Source organism: Gossypium arboreum, chromosome 13, assembly GCF_025698485.1.
Source record: "Gossypium arboreum isolate Shixiya-1 chromosome 13, ASM2569848v2, whole genome shotgun sequence".
Lineage (NCBI taxonomy): Eukaryota > Viridiplantae > Streptophyta > Magnoliopsida > Malvales > Malvaceae > Gossypium > Gossypium arboreum.
This window is the reverse complement of record NC_069082.1, coordinates 127,712,072-127,729,300: the sequence shown is the minus strand read 5'-3', so window position 1 is coordinate 127,729,300 and position 17,229 is coordinate 127,712,072. Positions and strand designations below refer to the sequence as shown.

General features: G+C 31.7%; 2 protein-coding genes and 2 long non-coding RNA genes across 6 annotated transcripts in view; 1 reads left to right on the top strand and 3 right to left on the bottom strand.

The window, feature by feature from the left end:
* Nucleotides 1-17,229, bottom strand: part of LOC128286663 (uncharacterized) — a 51,916-nt gene that overhangs the window by 18,180 nt on the left and 16,507 nt on the right. The gene's annotated exons all lie outside the window — the stretch shown is intronic.
* On the top strand, nt 5,673-6,629 carry LOC108466031 (uncharacterized). Its single transcript, XR_001868601.2, has 2 exons — nt 5,673-6,048; nt 6,343-6,629. It is a non-coding gene; the product is annotated as an uncharacterized LOC108466031 (long non-coding RNA).
* On the bottom strand, nt 7,594-11,409 carry LOC128279295 (F-box/kelch-repeat protein At1g55270-like). 3 transcript variants are annotated; one of them, XR_008277282.1, is made up of 3 exons: nt 10,966-11,409; nt 8,092-9,985; nt 7,594-7,995 (listed from the first exon to the last, which is right to left on the bottom strand). XR_008277282.1 is itself a non-coding variant. In XM_053024000.1 (3 exons), the coding sequence occupies exons 2-3, from the start codon at nt 11,029-11,031 to the stop codon at nt 8,735-8,737; spliced, it is 1,317 nt and encodes a 438-aa protein (XP_052879960.1). In that variant the 5' UTR covers nt 11,032-11,041; nt 11,116-11,409; the 3' UTR covers nt 7,594-8,734. The 3 variants fall into 3 exon arrangements, 2 of the variants coding, with proteins under 2 accessions (XP_052879960.1, XP_052879959.1); XM_053024000.1 differs by having other exon boundaries at nt 7,594-9,985; nt 10,966-11,041; nt 11,116-11,409; XM_053023999.1 differs by having other exon boundaries at nt 7,594-9,985.
* On the bottom strand, nt 12,760-16,707 carry LOC108453418 (F-box/kelch-repeat protein At1g55270-like). The gene is made up of 2 exons (XM_017751507.2): nt 16,309-16,707; nt 12,760-14,534 (listed from the first exon to the last, which is right to left on the bottom strand). The coding sequence occupies exons 1-2, from the start codon at nt 16,372-16,374 to the stop codon at nt 13,284-13,286; spliced, it is 1,317 nt and encodes a 438-aa protein (XP_017606996.1). The 5' UTR covers nt 16,375-16,707; the 3' UTR covers nt 12,760-13,283.

Below are 17,229 nucleotides of genomic sequence, written 5' to 3'. Positions count from 1 at the left end.
TTTTCAATTTTAAAATTTCAGTCTTGACCAAAAGATAATTGTTAAATTCATTAAGTCTTGTTATTTCCAAAATCTTATACGGCAATCATATTTTGTGTGAAATATCATGTGCTAACTTGCTATTTCGACATATTACTCGCAAAAAGCCAGTTAATAGGTTTAATGGCTATTGTTTGTATCAAGATTGAAATTTCAAAATTCGAACAGTGCAGGGATTAAAAATGATCAAACTGGAGAACATGTAATAAACAACAACTTTACACATAGTATAGGGCTAATAGCAGAAGTTAACCCAACGGATTTAATTGCTACCATTAGATCAGTATTGAAATTTTAAATTTTAAAAAGTACAATTACTAAATTTAACCAAATTAAAGTATAATGACTGAATTAACAACTTACACATTATTAAAGGCTAATAATAGTTTGACCAAAAAATAAAGAAACAAATAAATATAAAAAATTTTATACAACTATCCGCATAATAAATACTAACCCTTAAACTTGGACTTAAATAGTTACAAATATGCTAATAAGGTCTTGCCATTATTGGTTAAGAATGAGATGTTGAGTCTTTTAGTATTTAAGTTTGAGTTTTATCTAGAATTAATTATGGGTTAGGTCATTCATTCAAGCTCGAAGGTCTGCTTAAAAAATAAGAAGATTTGAGCAAAATATAGATCTGAAAAATGAGCTTGGACAAATAATAAGGCTCATTTTTTAAACGAGTTGGGCCAAAGGTAAGATTTATTGGCTGGAGCCCGGCTCAATCCGAATTTGCATAAAATTTTTTCGTTGTTGTTGACTGTTGTTCGTTGCTATTTTGATGTTGTTTTCTTGTTATTTTGCTATTGTATTACTATTATTTTGTTGTTATTGTTTGAATGTTGTATAACTCTTATTTTATTATTAATTTTGCTACTATTTTAGAGGCATTTGTTTGTTAAGTTGTAACTATCTTTGTGTTATTTAAGTATAAAGACTATTCGTGTATTTTTAATTTGTTGGGAAATATTTATTAATGTATTATATTTTTTAAATTTATTTTTATATAAAAGAATTAATTCGGGTGGGCGAAGTCGAACTTGAGTTTATCATTTTTTATCTGGATCAGGTTTAGATAAAATTTTAGACTCATTTTTTAAGTCGAATCTAATCTTAAAAAATAGGCTTAAAATTTTACATTGGCCCAACTCTAACCAATCTCACAATCAAGTCTAGTCCCACCATGTGTAACAATGTGTGGGTCTCTACTCTCTAGTCTTACAAGGTGCGTACTTCATTTGTGAATTTTTTTCGGTTCTTTTCAATTATTCACCTGCTACACTTTGTACTAACTTGATTATATTATAATTAATCTAACATATATTTATACTTACAAATAAAAAGAGTAACTTAAAAAAAAAAATACAAAACCCAATTGAGGTGAACATAGGAGAAGTGTAGATAGCAGAAACATGTCCATGGTGATACATAATGGGAAGGCGGCACGCTCAACGCATGCTAGCCAGATCCGCATGCATCATTGTAATTGAGACAAATAAACAATTGTTCTAAGTCATGTATCTTTTTATTGTTTTCAAAGATGGTAATAATCATGATGTCTCAACATTGTTCTTTCATTCACTAATGATTTTGTATTCTTGTAGTTGAAGAACTCTATTTTCTTTCATTATTTATTTATTTTTTAATTTTTGTTGAAATTAAAAAAAAAAAGGGTTTTTGCTAGGCATTGAAACAATAATCATTTTGAGATGTGTTATAAATTAACAACATTTTTTTTATAGCATGCTTAGGGACCCATAAACTTTAAATAACCTAAATTAATATTGTTTTCACTCACGTTTCGTATTGAGTTAATTATTATAGTGAGAATAAACATAATATTGTAACGCGCCTGAATTTAATAAAAATTTTAACGGTGTTAATAATAATTCATATTATTATTTTAATTAAAATAAAATATTTAGACTAACTAATAATATTATAAAAATTTTGAACGATCAAATTGAAATTTATTCATTCTTATAATCTAAAAGTAGAGCTTTTAACGTTTAAAAGAAAAATTGGTGGAAGCCAACGGGAAAGATATTCGAAAGACATCTTCAAAGTGAAAAAGATTGCACTATTTTGCTAATGGTTAGGTGCTGTTAACGTTTGAAATATTTTTAATATTTTTTAGGTTGATATATATATTTTTTAAAATTCGTAATTAATCTTTTCAATAATTTTTTTTTATTGGATTGTAACGTGATTGAGTCAAGTTACCATTCCCATGATTGACTGACAGGTGGTAGGCAAGTGGGTAGGCAAGTAGGGACTTAAGCCGCCCCTTGGTTGAATGGTCTAATTGCCTTTTCAAGTCCTCTTAAATTTAATATTTTAATTTAATTATTGGCTTGTCTAAGAAATTAGTAGTTCAATTTAAGTCATTTGAACACAATTTTTTTTTAGCTTTGGTTCCTCAAATTTTTTTAATTTTATCTCAACCCTTCAAAGTAATTGATTGATAGAGGTAACAAAGTGATTAAATAGTTTTCTATGCCCCATGTCGTTATGTGATTGAGTCACGTTATTATTGATAATTGTTAGACTAATAATTAATTGAAGGAGATCTAAAATGGAAAAAAAATAGTTTAAGTACCAATTCTAATAAAAAAAAGTTTAAGTACCAATATGTGAATGCAACTATTAATTTATCATTTAAGCCTGTAAGTTAATTTTTGGGTAGAGTTCAGTTGGGTTTGGTTTAAATATTATTTGATTTATGTCGAAATCATCTTTTCATTTTAAAATTTTAAATTTAATAAAAGAAAAACGGGGGAATCGACTTTTGAAAAATAGAACTATGGAGTCGCCACCGATCTTTTTGTTTTGGTGTGATCGGATCACCTAAGAATTTGGTTATTTTAATAAAATATTTTGGTTTACTAAAATAACGATTCTGGTCTACGAAAATATGAAAAAACGGGCTCGGGAGTCGGTTACATATGAGGAAGGATTAGCATCCTCACTATGCCCAGAATTGGTACCAAATCGATTAAATACTGTCCTCATGTCTAAAATTAAAAAAATTTTTGAAATGTGATTCTTTTTTTAATAACATTTGAATAACCCGAGTTGGTTGCCAAAAACCTTCTTGTTTCGATGTCCGAAAATTTATAATTCGAAAATTACAAAAGGATACCCAACTATTTGGTCCAACGAAAAATCGAAAACCCAGCACAGTAGGGCACGATTCCTCGAATTTCCAAACATTGAACATTGCCTTACCTTAGAAAATACGAGTGAAATTTCGAAGAGATATTTGATTATTTTGAACAAACGAGAAATTGCAACCCAGTACGATAAAGTACTATTCCCCGAATTGTCAAACATCGAATATTTCTTTCATTTTAAAGGGTTTTTAGAAAACGTGAGTGAAATTCCGAAGGGATCTTCGATCGTTTAGAACAAATGAAAAAGCGCAACCCAACACGATAGGGCACGATTCTCAAATCGCCAAACCTCGAACATCCTTTGTTTTGAAAGGTTTTTAATAAACATGAGTGAAAACCTAAAGGAGTATTCGATTGTTTTTAGCAAACGAGAAATCACAACCCAGCACGATAGGGCATGATTCCCGAATTGTCAAACACCGAGTATTGCCTTCGTTTTAAAGGATTTTTAGAAGACCTGAGTGAAATTTTGAAGGGATATTTGATTATTTTGAGCAAACGCGAAATTGCAACCCAACACGTTAGGGCACGATTCCACGAATTGTCAAATATCGCATATCGCCTTCGTTTAAAGGATTTTAAAAGACATGAGTGAAATTTTGAAGTGATATTCGATTATTTTGAGCAAACGCGAAATTGCAACCCAACACGTTAGGGCACGATTCCGCGAATTGCCAAATATCAAATCTCGTCTTCGTTTTAAAGAGTTTTTGAATGAATGATTATAAAACTAACTTAAAACGTATTAATTCGATTTGAAATAAGATGAAATTGTTCATAAAAATTTGGATTTTATAAAACCACATTTCATAAACTAAATGGAGAATGATGATATGGGATAACGGATATATGAGATACGATCAACTAACAAACTAATAATTAAATATGGCTAACCTAAAAAAAAAATGTAATCCGATTACAATAATGCATGGAGAATAATTGATGTAATGACATATAGAAATGGGCAAGCATGATGTAGCAAATATACAAGAAATATCGTGAATATAATTAACACATGAGATACCAAACGATACGGAATCAACGTGACGTAAAAATAATAGACTAAAAATGATGGACTAACAATCAAATGATATATGCTAGAGTTTGAAATAATTTATAAAAGGAAAGTTGAGAACATATATATACGTAAAGAAAATTTAATAGACGTTACAAAAATGTTTGGATCAAATAAAATACTAAATATTTAGCCATAAAGCATTTACTTAAGGTTGGTAATATCCCTACCATGAGAATAATCTATATAATATATAAGATGTGAAAGGATAATGGGTATAAAGCATATAGCTACATATATATATACAAGTATGAGTAAATTTTGAAGTAATTTATACAAAGATAACATGGAATTAAAATATGAATTATATATAAGAAAAAAATGATTTTATTATAAATTATATATATATGTATATAAATAAACTAGAAATAATTGCTTGTAAAAATGATATAGAAACGTACTCAAGATTGAATTATTTTATTATAAATTATGACGGACTTAAAAGCATACTTTTGTATAAAGAAGATTATATGTATAAAATGTAGGTTTAATAATGTATGTAAATCAAAAACATATACTAATGTAAATGAATGTAAAATAACTTAAATTTTATGTAAAACATATATACAAAGCATATTCGAATAGCAAAATGTATATTAAAATATATGAATTTAATAATATATAGATCAAAGGTAGGTATCGATATATATACACTTGCATAACGATGATTTAAAAGATATATTATAGGAATTATGTAATATAATATAAGAATATATTTGAGGAAATTATATGTATATAAAATAATACAATATTAATAATATGCATGAAATAAAAATAACTTTGTTATAAAATACATGGGTTAGTAGTGTATAGGTTAAATGTGAGGGTTCACAAATGTATGCACATATAATGATAGTAGCTAAAAATATTACATAGGGTTACATAATGTGCACAAAATAAACTTGAATTTTATTATAAAGCATATATATATATAATAGTAATATATACAAGGATATTTACGAAGCATTGTGCAAAATGTTGTAATAATATGACATAAAAAAAGCAAACAATACAATAATGATCCAAGAAAAGAGAAATAAAATAAAAGCATTAAACTAACCTAAAATATAAAACGTAAAACAAAGATAAAAGTGTTGAATGTGCCTTTAAAACAAAAATGAATCACAAAATGAAAAATAAAAATAAAAGGGACTTAATTAAAATAGAATTAAAATAGGAGGGATACATTATAAACAAAATGGACTATTAAAATAAAAAAAGGGCTTGCATGCGTTATGCGCGAATGCGTAGGGACTAAGCTGGAAATAACCCAGCTCCCAAAATGCAATGTCCAGGCGCGGATCCCCTTGCAAACAAAGCGTAAATTTAGGGGCTGAATTAAAAGGAATAAATAAAATAAAAGGTACGCAATTGACTGCGCGTGAGAAAGGGGAGGGTCTGGCGCGCAAATATCCCCTCACTGCGAAAACGCTCGGATCCCAGGGGGACTCGGGCCGGATCATCGGGTCATAGCTCTTAGGACGGTGTCGTTTTGTAACCATTGAGATTGGCCCAAACGGCGCCGTATCTGCTCTCATATAAAGGCTAAACAATGCCTTTATTCCAAAGCCATTCCAGAACCCTAGCCTACCCCTCCTTTTCTCCTTAGCCGATCCCTACCTCTTTAGCACCGATCTACCTTCACACGCAGCACTCGACCAGTTTGGGTTTTGAAGGGCTACCTTGTAGCCTCTAAACTCCCCTTAAAACTCCGATTTCGATGGAGCAAAGGAAAACCGATGGCCCTAAAGCAAGGTAAAGCTCATCCCATCCCTTTCCTTTTATTTTCTCTTTTTTTTTTTAAAAAAAAAATGATGAAAGATTCAAGTAAATAACAGCAAAAAAAAGAGAAAAGATTATAGAAATCGAAAGTGGCAATCACCTTCTCTGCTTTTGGTTGCTCTGCGTTTTGTTTTTTGTAAATGTGTGTAACCGATTACAAGATTAAAGTCTGGCTTTATAGCCGAAAAGAAAGAGGAAAATAAATCAAAATACAATATGTGTTTTTTTGTTTGTATTTGCTGCTGTGTTTGTCTGTTTCTTTTGCAGGTACGGTTGTGCGCTTGGGTACGGGGCCGTGTGCTAGCGTTCGGGGCGTGGGCGTGGCGCCAGGAGGCCGTACGGAGGCGTGGAGGTTGGGACTGCTGCGGCGCAAACAAGCTGCTAGGGTTCTACCCTAATTTTTGAGTCTTGGGTCACTTGGGCTTATCGTATTTGGGCTCGGGTTTATTTGTAAATGGGTTGATTTGGGCTTGTATAGGGTCATGTATTAATTTTGGGTTTTGGACTGTAAAAAGGATATTTAATGGACTGTGGTTATTTATTTATTTATTTTATATTTTGTTTTGGGTTTTTGATGGGCCGGACAAATTGGTCTGTTTACAGTTTAAATATTAAAAATTGAAAATCGATTGAATGAACTGTAGAAACCTATTTAATTCAGGCCCTGGTTGATAAATTATTAGAAAAGATTAAATCCATAGAAAATTAATATTTTTAATGATTTAATTCTTTATGCATGTTCGATAATATAAAATTAAAATAATCTAATAGAATTTTTCTACAAAAATTATGAAAAATAATAAGTAGATATGAGCTACTTATCACTTAATAAAGAATATTTTCAATTATTTCAATTTCAATTTATTTATTTTAACATTGTATTATTCTTTAAAAAAATAGGTTTCAAATTTGAGGTAAAATGTCTAGAATATAATTTTTGTAATTCAAATATATATATATATATATATATATATATATATATATATATATATATATATCAAACAATTTTATTATATTTTGTAATTAATTTTAAGTCATACATCAAACAAATTTTATAACTTAAATTTTTATACTTAATTTTTCTAACAGCATTTGAAACTATTAGTGTTCTTTACAATACTTATTACATTAATAATAATAATGCACATGAAGGGCATCACGTGGATCTAATTTTTAGAAATAATTTTTATATTTTATTATTTTTCATAATGCTAGCACTTTATTTAATAATTTTATATTTTTAATTTTTAAATATTAAAAAATAATTAAATTATTAATATGATATCCACGTAACAATCCACGTCAAAGACAACAAAGTCAACATCTGTTGCAAAACATTTTTGAAACCCAAACTATTATTGAAAAAAAAAAGAAATTTTTGAATAAAATTGTTCTAACCATGGATTGTTCTCAACATAAATATTGTTTTGTAGTGATTATTTCCTTAAAATAGTTTATCATGAACAATGATTATTCTTAGCATAGCCTACATCCTTCTTACCAAAAACCACAAGCAAAGAATCAGAAATATACACATATATATATATATATATATAGTCTTAAGTTTGCACAAGAACAAAGAGATGCATAGAACATAACTCTGAATAAAATTAAAAACATCCAACACAACGGACTGAATATCACCATCAACCAATCATCACCAACCCATGAATACAACCAATCAATGCAGCCCAATGAATCATTGAGATTTATCATTCAAGACCTTTTTTTTTTTTTTTTTTTGCTTCCAATGGAGATGAACACTAAAATTATCTTGCATATTAAGTAGTGTTACCATGAAATGTTAGCTTAAACGAACTTGGTCCGAGACTCAGTTTGGAAACCCAAAAAAATGGTCTCTCTTCTTTCACTCCGAAGCTACGAATCAGATGCAAGACCGGAACGTGATGAGGTTCCTATCTGTATTATCCACGACATGGTTGACAAGGAGAGAAAGATAAGATTGAAATAAGGAAAACAATCCGGGGTCATCAGCAACTTCTTCAACCAGCTTACCGGAATGAACCAAATACCACTGGGAAATGAAAACCAGAGGTGTCCAAGCTGTTTAGATAACGGGGATGGCACCTTCACATCTCTAGGTTTTTGATCAAATGAGCCAAGTATATATTAACTCGAGTTGGACAAACCATGTACACTTCAAAGCTTCTCAAAGATTGCATGCTGCAAAATGATAAAGATCTCCAAAAGACTGGTCCTAAGCCGACCAAGATTTACAAGTATTTGCTCTCTTCATAAAATGTAAAGAAATAACTTCATAATTCAATAGCAGAGATCAACAGTGAACCACCTCACCTGCATATGCACCATGGGATAAAAATCCAAGCTGTTCATCAACTTCAATATCTCAAAAGAGCCCTTGGTTGTCTTCGTTGTTTCACTTCTTCGAGTTAATCAAAAAGCGGAACATTCTTAATGTGGATATCGATCCCCTCCCCTGGTGGGTCACCATTGATATCAATCACCATAGCGAGAATAAAAACATCAGGAAAGGTAACAGAAAAAATATTCATCTTTTTCCACTCGGTAGGTGCTGAACCTCGACTTGTTAAACGAATAAACTTTTGAAATCCGAATACCAAGGCATAAACAAATGCAGGAAAATTTAACATGGATACGTAAATCATAGTCCCCCTTCTCATGCTTGAAGCACTTGACAGTGAACAATATGACTTCTCAAGCCACTTCGGCCTGCTATACTTGACCATATATTTGTAAATAGTGTCCTGAAATGACCTCTGCCACCGATGTTTTCCCAAAGCTGAGGGTTGCTTTCAACCTGTTTGTCTGGACTGGAAACATCAACAAGACTTATGCTCATATTATTGCGAATGATACAAAGCTTGCCATTGAGAGGGACTAGGCCAGCAGCCTCCAAGACTCTAGAATTCCCTAAATGGAGCTTACTATCAATAAATTTATTCCATGAATCTGTGGCTCCATCATACACCCTAAGCTTGCATCCATCACGGCAATCCAGCGCATAAAGCTGTCCATTTAAAGAGATACTAGGGTTGCGCCAACCAGAAATCATCCCGCCACTAGCAGGAGACCAGGAATTAGATTCAGGATCATATGCTTCACTCATAACCTCACGATGAGACCCAAGACCTTTTACAAACCACTTTCCATCATAAACTACCCCAATGAAAGGTACCATAGCAGTGCTCATATCTTGAACAAAACTCCATCTGTTTTTGTTAGGATCATAAACTTCAGCAGATCGTAAAGTCCTATGAATTCCTTCACATTCTCCACCAGCCACATAAAGGCAATTATTTATCACACAGGAACCAAAGAAATGACGTTTTCGAAGCATATCTGGTGCTCTATGCCACTTGTTTGTCCGAGCACTATAGAAAATAACACGTCTCATTGAACCCCTTTGTCGATCCTTTCCTCCAAACAAGTACAAGTGGCAACCACTTAGAACAGCACAACCAAAACCAACTGCCTCAGAATACTCCCTTGGAACTGGAGGAAGTGGCTGCCACAGCTGATGGATAGGGTCAAATGCATTCCATGATATCTTACCATCACGATCTCGTTTGAAGACATAAACCCACTCTTCTGCCATTCCAAGACTTTTCCTAAGAGAATAAAAGAAATTCCCAGCCAGAAGGCGATACCATCTCTTACAAACTACACGGAGTTTTCGGTGTTCAGCACGAGGAACTCGAATCAGACATGCAATGGCAAGATCATCAGGAAGGCCAGGGAGAAGAGGTGGCTGGACTCGAGTCCTCTCTCTGCGAGAGTTTTTACTCTTGTGTGCATTGGGATTGATATCAGGCTGAATACAAAGCTTCGACCCTGGGACAAATTTTCTTGCCTCAGCAACTGTCTTCAATCCAGAATCCACTTTACAATAGCATGATACAGAATCAACCTGCAAAAGTTTTCCAGTTAGGAAAGAAACAATGAACATCTGAAAATTACTCTCAAGTGTGTTCAAACCCACGTCTTCCAGGTTGAGCAATAGCAACGATGCCAACCGAGCTAAGACTCAATTAAAAACATATTGATAAATATTGAACCTGAGTGTAAGCTAATGATACTGTTTATCAAGAACAAAGCTACAATCTGCATATGCATTTATATCCTTAGAAAACTATGAGGAACCTATACACAGGCTCCGCCATGGTTCTTCCTCAATGATGCCAGTAGCAAATTAGCAGATAAAGAGTATACAAATAAAGCCAGTCAACAAACCGCCGAGCACTATTTCCTTTTAATTAATTTTTTTTATTGTATCATCTAACAAACAAATAAATTTTATTATTGTCCAACAAAGTAATACAATAGTTGTAACTAAAGAAAGTTCAATATCACTCTCACATTTTAATTCTCTTTCAAGCCAAGCATAATTTCGGACCAAATTTGATTCTCTTTCAAGCAGAAATAAAATAAAAATGTTCAACAAATTCACTCTCAAAAGGCAAAGTTGCAAGTTACAAAAGAAAGTCAAAATGGAAAATGGTTCCTATTTAAATGTTCATAGATCCCAAATGACCACAAACACACAAGAAATGGTAGACTGGTTCAAAAAGATTTGATCTTGGAATCCATAGCTAAAGAACAACCCAATGATAAAATAGTAGAACTCCCACCATCAGTAAACAAAACAACTAAAACCTTCAAAAAAAATAATAAAATAATAATGAAGAACCCATAGTATAGCACACTAAGCTCTTTCAAAGTCTAAAACTTTGGAATCCCATTTTCTCAATTAACTACAATTCTCAATCTGGGTATCTTCAAATCAGGTTTTCAACAAATTCATCAACTGTTTATCTCTAAAAGATACAATAAATTTCACGAAAAAATGGGGGGGGGGGGGAGGAGAGAAGGTGAGGTTTTGGAACTTACCAATGGAGCTTGAACTCGAAACCCTCTAAGAGCATTAGATGACTGTTGAGAAATAGATTGGTCCATGCTTTAAAACCTAAGATTTCATAGAGAATAATCAAAATCTATTATAAATCTAACACCTTTAAAGAAACCCAGATCGAAAAATACCCAATTTAAGAGATTTCAATACTCAGATTCTCATCATCTTCTTCTCAACCTTAAAAATTAAATTTTTAGTGATAGTAAGTACAAAAGAAAACCGACTTTACTTGCTTCTTTTGTTTCTTTTCTTGTCATTTTTATTTCCCTTGTCCTTCTTTCAATAAAATAGAAACAAATTTTCATTTTTTAAATAATTTTTCCTCTCTCTGCTATCAAAAATATATATATTTTTTCCCATCTCAAACTCAAAGTCTCAAACATGGCAGGCTAGATCCGTTGGTTTCTTTTAAATGAAATATTTTAAAATCGAGCTGATAATTCAATCGGTTAGATTATTAATTTTGATTTATTAATAATTAAAAATTATAAATTTTTAAATTTTTATTTTTTAAATTTTAGCAATTAATTAAAATATCAATTTAATTTTTTATAAGTACCAATATTTCAATCCGTCAATTTAATCTAATTTCAATAACACCGATTAAATTTATTTTAAGTATAGGATTAGCCATAAAATTGTTTTAATATGTAAAAAGTTTAGATAAAAATATTTGAGAAAAATAAGAAATTTAAAAAATCTAATTCAATTAAAATACGGGTGAATTTAGACCGAGACTCAAGCTCAACACGTTATTTTTTTAATTATGTAATATATTAAAATATTTTATTTTATATATTAAAATATATAAAATTGTTTATTTTAAAATTTAATTAAAATATATTAAATTATTAAATATTGTAGCCCTAAAATAGATTTAATTTAATTATGAATATTTATTTTTAGACTGAATTAAACTGAATATAAAATGAGAAATTAAGATTTCATTTAATGTTAGATTTTTGTTCAATTAGTAGCATTAAATTTGACTGAATTTAATTTTAATATTAAATAATTTTTAGTGTCTTTGAAGTTTGCATGATGTCTTTAATTGTTTACTGTTGTTGGGTCAATCTTTACTTTAAATGGAGCAAGAGATTGGAACTCTGGTTAGATTTTTTTTCTCATTTTCATATAAGTGTATTAGTAAATTTATATTTTATTATTCAAGTTTAAAAGTCACAAAATTATTGTTAAAATATTTAAAATTTTACATTTAAATCAATCTTACGGTCAATGTAAGAAATTGGTGAAGAAAGTTGTTTAAATTTTAGTTCGTAGATTTACGACGTTCAAAGTTATTTCATTAAAAAATATTTGTAGGAGAGAAAAAGACAGCTTTCAATTGATGTAAACGGTACAAAAAGAAAAGGTCATGTAGCAATGATTTTAATAATTCAATGACTTAAATGAAATTTTCGAATAATTCAGTTGTCATTTTGTAACTTTTTGAAATTAAGCGATCAAAACGTAAACTTATTAATAATTTAATAACCTTGAATGCAACTTACCCATAAAATAAATTAAAAGGCTAATTAATTTTCATAAAAAAACCACTTAAAATTTTTTTTATTTATTAGAATTTTAAATTTAATTGTTTTGTTTTAAAAGAAAATTTATTTCTTTATTTGATCAAACTCAAAAAATATATTATAAAATATTATTTTTATCACATACTAATTAATATTTCCAGGTAATAAAGTGGGAGAAAATTCTTTTCAAAAAATATAAATTTATTAAGAGGAAAGCCATTTTTCTCTTAAAAAGGATAGTTTTAAAATAATTAGACATAAACATCTTTATAAATATCTAATAAATATATGCTTGTACATCTCAAAGACTAACATGCTACAAAATACAAAAAGTTCTCACAAAAAGACCAATTCTAAAGCCCAAATGACTATGATTTACAAGTATCTGCCTGCTCTCTTCATAAATGTAAAGAAATAACCTCAAAATATCAACAGTGAACCACCTCGCCTGCAAATGCACCATGGGATAACATCCAAGCTGTGTTACCCGATATCTCGAAAGCACCCTTGGTTGTTGAGTCTGTCACAAGCAAAACATTCTTAATGTTGGATATCGGTCCCCTCCCCCGGTGGGTCACCGTTGATATCAATCACCATTGCAAGAATAAGAACATCATGAAAGGTAACAGAAGAATATATATTCAGCTTTTCCATTCAGGAGATGTGCTGAGCTGAACCACAAAATATCGGTATACGAAAAAAGATTTGAATAAAAAAAATGCAGGAAACTTTAACATGGATAAAAGAATTATAATTCCCCTTTTTCATGCTTGAAGAACCTGACAGTGAATGATATGACTTCTCAAGCTACTTCGGCCTGCTATACTCGACCATATATTTGTAAAGAGAGTCCTGAAATGACCTCTACTGGCAATGTTTTCCCAAAGCTGAGGGTTGCTTTCGACCTGTTTGTCTGGACTGGAAACATCAACGAGACTTACGCTCATGTTATTGCGAATGATACAAAGTTTGCCATTGAGAGGAACTAGGCCAGCAGCTTCCAAAGCTCGAGAACTCCCGAAATGGAGCTTACTATCAATAAATTTATTCCATGAATCTGTGGCTCCATCATACACCCTAAGCTTACATCCATCACGGCAATCCAGGGCATAGAGCTTTCCATTTAAAGAGATACTAGGGTTGCGCCAACCAGAAACCATCCCACCACTAACAGCAGACCAGGAATTAGATTCAGGATCGTATGCTTCACTCATAACTTCGCGATGAGACCCCAGACCTTTTACAAACCACTTTCCATCGTAAACTACCCCAATGAAAGGTACCATAGCAGTGCTCATATCTTGAACAAAACTCCATCTGTTCTTGTTAGGATCATAAACTTCAGCAGAGCGTAAAGTCCTATGAATTCCATCACATTCTCCGCCAGCCACATAAAGGCGGTTATTTATTACACAGGAACCAAAGAAATGACGTTTTCGAAGCATACCTGGTGCTCTGTGCCACTTGTTTGTCCGAGCATTATAGAAAACAACTCGTCTCATTGACCCCCTTAGTGGATCCTTTCCTCCAAACAAGTACAGGTGGCAGCCACTTAGAACGGCACAACCAAAACCAAGTGCCTCAGAGTACTCCCTTGGAACTGGAGGAAGTGGCTGCCATAGCTGATGGATAGGATCAAAGGCATTCCATGATATCTTTCCATCACGATCTCTTTTCAAGACATAAACCCACTCTTCTGCCATTCCAAGACTTTTCCTAAGAGAAAAAAAGAAGTTCCCAGCCAAAAGGTGATACCATCTCTTACAAACTAGGCGGAGTTTTCGGTGTTCAGCACGAGGAACTCGAATCAGACATGCAATGGCAAGATCATCAGGAAGGCCAGGGAGGAGAGGATGCTGGACTCGACTCCTCTCTTTGCGAGAGCTTTTACTCTTGTGAGCATTGGGATTGATATCAGGCTGGATACAAAGCTTTGATCCTGGGACAAATTTTCTTGCCTCAACAACTGTCTTCAATCCAGAATCCACTTTACAATAGCAAGATACAGAATCAACCTGAAAAAGTTTGTAAATGAACATCAGAATATGATAAAGATGTACAGCAGGAAAAATTTGAGAAACTATTCATATTGGATCCATCATTAATCATTCATTGTGCCTACCTTACTTGCAATTCATGCACTTATAAAGAATGTCAACAAATGGCAGCAAATTTTATCATTTCCTGATGAAACAAAAGCTTTCACATTTTCTCAAGAAAAAACAGAAGTGACCAGTTGATCAACTCCTACCCTGATTATCGGTTTGTTTCCGATGAAAAGCTGTTTAAGATAGCGTGGCATGTGCTAGATGTCCACATTGTGACAAGAGAATTCTACCTAAAGCTTCAGAGGCTGAAGGCAAGTTATGAGTCTGCAGGTGTCGTCCAATATGCTATTTAAGTTGACCTACCTTGATGGTAAGATCTTCCTTCAACTAAAAAACAATTAAATTTAACTTCCTATGACCGGAGATCGAATTCTTGAGGCACACTCCAATGAATTTACACAAGAGGAAGTACACACAACAATTTATCAGCCTCAGTCCACAAATTAAGCATTTAAGTTTCGAACATTTGAGAGCATCACCGAACCTAAAAACTTGAAATGATAGAGATGGCAAACTAATATATACTAATATGAATCCTTGACATGACCTGTCACAAACAAATGAGGCGGGACATTGTATGTAGTACCATCTAATGGATTAACATCATAAGTGCTGGAGTCTTTGGATCCCCAAACACAGAATCACCAGATAAAATAGGCTTCGAACATTTCAGATAACTATTGGACCTGAGTGCAAGCTAATGGTTTAGAGCCAACAACTCCTTTAAGGTTTCTTTTCGGTACATTGACCTTTAACAAATTATTTTGACTGCTTAGTATAAACACATTGGTTCATTGATAAGATCTGTCACCTGCAAAATTATTTGCTGTGATGAGATAATTAGTAAACAGAATTGCAAGTGAAATGTTCCCTTTTATTGAGAAAATTACATCAATCATCCAATACAATTAACCAAGTCCAAACAAAACTGTTTATCAAGAACGAAGCCACAATCTACCCCTCATAGAAAACTAAGAAGAACCCACAGAGGCTCCTTCATAGTTCTTCCTATATAATGGTAGTAGCAAATTGGAAGATAACTTAAGAGTATATAAATAAAGCCAGGCAACAAAATGCAGAGCACTATCTCTTAAGTAATCACTCTTTAAAATATCAACTAAAAGAAGAAAAAGTATATGAACAATACCAAAGCCAGCATAATTTAGGACCAAATTCCATTCCCTTTCATGCAGAAACAAAATAAAATCTTCGTCAAAATTGAACAGAAAAAAGACTCCAAAGCTTTATATGAAAGGAACGTAAAACGCCTAAGCTGCAGGAGTTTAAAATGCTGAATCGAAATACATAGAATAAAATCTGAAAAAGCCGAAGTTGCAAGCTACAAAAGAAAGCAAAAATAGAAAAATGGTGTTCCTGTTTATGCATTCATAAATCTCAAAATTGCCGCCAAAACAATGGTAGATAACGTTGAACACAAAGAACCCGTTTTACAGCACACTAAGCCCCTATCAAATTCTCGAATTTTAGAATCCCAATTTCCCTATTAAGTAACATTTCTCAATCTGAGTATCTTCAAATTTTCATGAAAACTAAAACCCAGAAAAGTAAACACCATGGGTATATTAAAATTCATGTTTTCATTGAATTCATCAACAGTGTATCTCATAAAAAAATTTAAAGAAATGGAATAAAATAAAAAGAAGATAAAGTTGGAGCTTACCAATGGAGCTTGAACTCGAAACCCTCTGAGAGCATTAGATGACTGATGTGAAACAGATTGTTCCATGATTTAAAACCTAAGATTCATGGATAAGAATCAAAACCTACTATAATTTAATTCCTTTTAAAAAACCCCAATCTCATCATCAATTCATCATCCTCAAACCCTTCAAAAAGAAACTAAATTTGGCAAAGTCTTTAAAGTCTTAACTGAAGAGTAAACACGCAAGCGGTATAGCTGGTGATGGACCCAATTTCACCAACTAACTTCTTTAAATTTTGGGTTTCCTTCAATTTTTCATTTAATGTTAAGATTTTCTTGAGTGAATTTTAATTTTAATTTTAATGTTAATCAATGACAAAAAGTCTTATTACAAGACAAACAAGTTTGAATGACTTTTCATTGTTTACAATTGTCGGGTCAAAACCCACTTTAAAGGGTGGTGTAAGAGAGAGAAATTAAAAATTATTCACTTAAATTACAGTAACAGTGATTCAATTATAAGTATTTTTTTTGATGATTTAATTATTAAAAATTATAAAATAGTCATTTAGTTATTTAATTTGGTCTTTTTGGCCATCAGTTCGGTGAGGGTGGTAGCTTTTAAAATTAGAACAATAACAATTTTAACTCTCAACATTTACATATTGTGTAATTTAGTCTTTTTCGAAACTTTTCTTTTCTTTGTGACATTAAGAATTAAGTTTAAACGAGTAAGAAAATATGAAAATTATTATTTTAGATTTCTGGGTGTTTCTATTTTTTTCAATCAAATTTAGTTTATAAATTTATTTTTTCTTAACTTTTAAGTAAAAAGTCACATAGAAAAAGAAAACTATAAAAGACTAAATTACACAATGTGTAAATGTGGAGTATTAAATTTTTTAAAATCGAAGCTAAATTGACACAATGTATAAATGT

What these genes read in the sequence shown, in the direction of transcription:
- LOC108453418 (XM_017751507.2), bottom strand. Translation starts at nt 16,374, where the DNA reads ATGGAACAATCTGTTTCACATCAGTCATCTAATGCTCTCAGAGGGTTT. An exon ending in TTCGAGTTCAAGCTCCATTG is followed by an intron (nt 14,535 to 16,308) that starts GTAAGCTCCAAC and finishes AAACTTTTTCAG; the next exon opens with GTTGATTCTGTATCTTGCTA.
- LOC128279295 (XM_053023999.1), bottom strand. Translation starts at nt 11,031, where the DNA reads ATGGACCAATCTATTTCTCAACAGTCATCTAATGCTCTTAGAGGGTTT. An exon ending in TTCGAGTTCAAGCTCCATTG is followed by an intron (nt 9,986 to 10,965) that starts GTAAGTTCCAAA and finishes AAACTTTTGCAG; the next exon opens with GTTGATTCTGTATCATGCTA.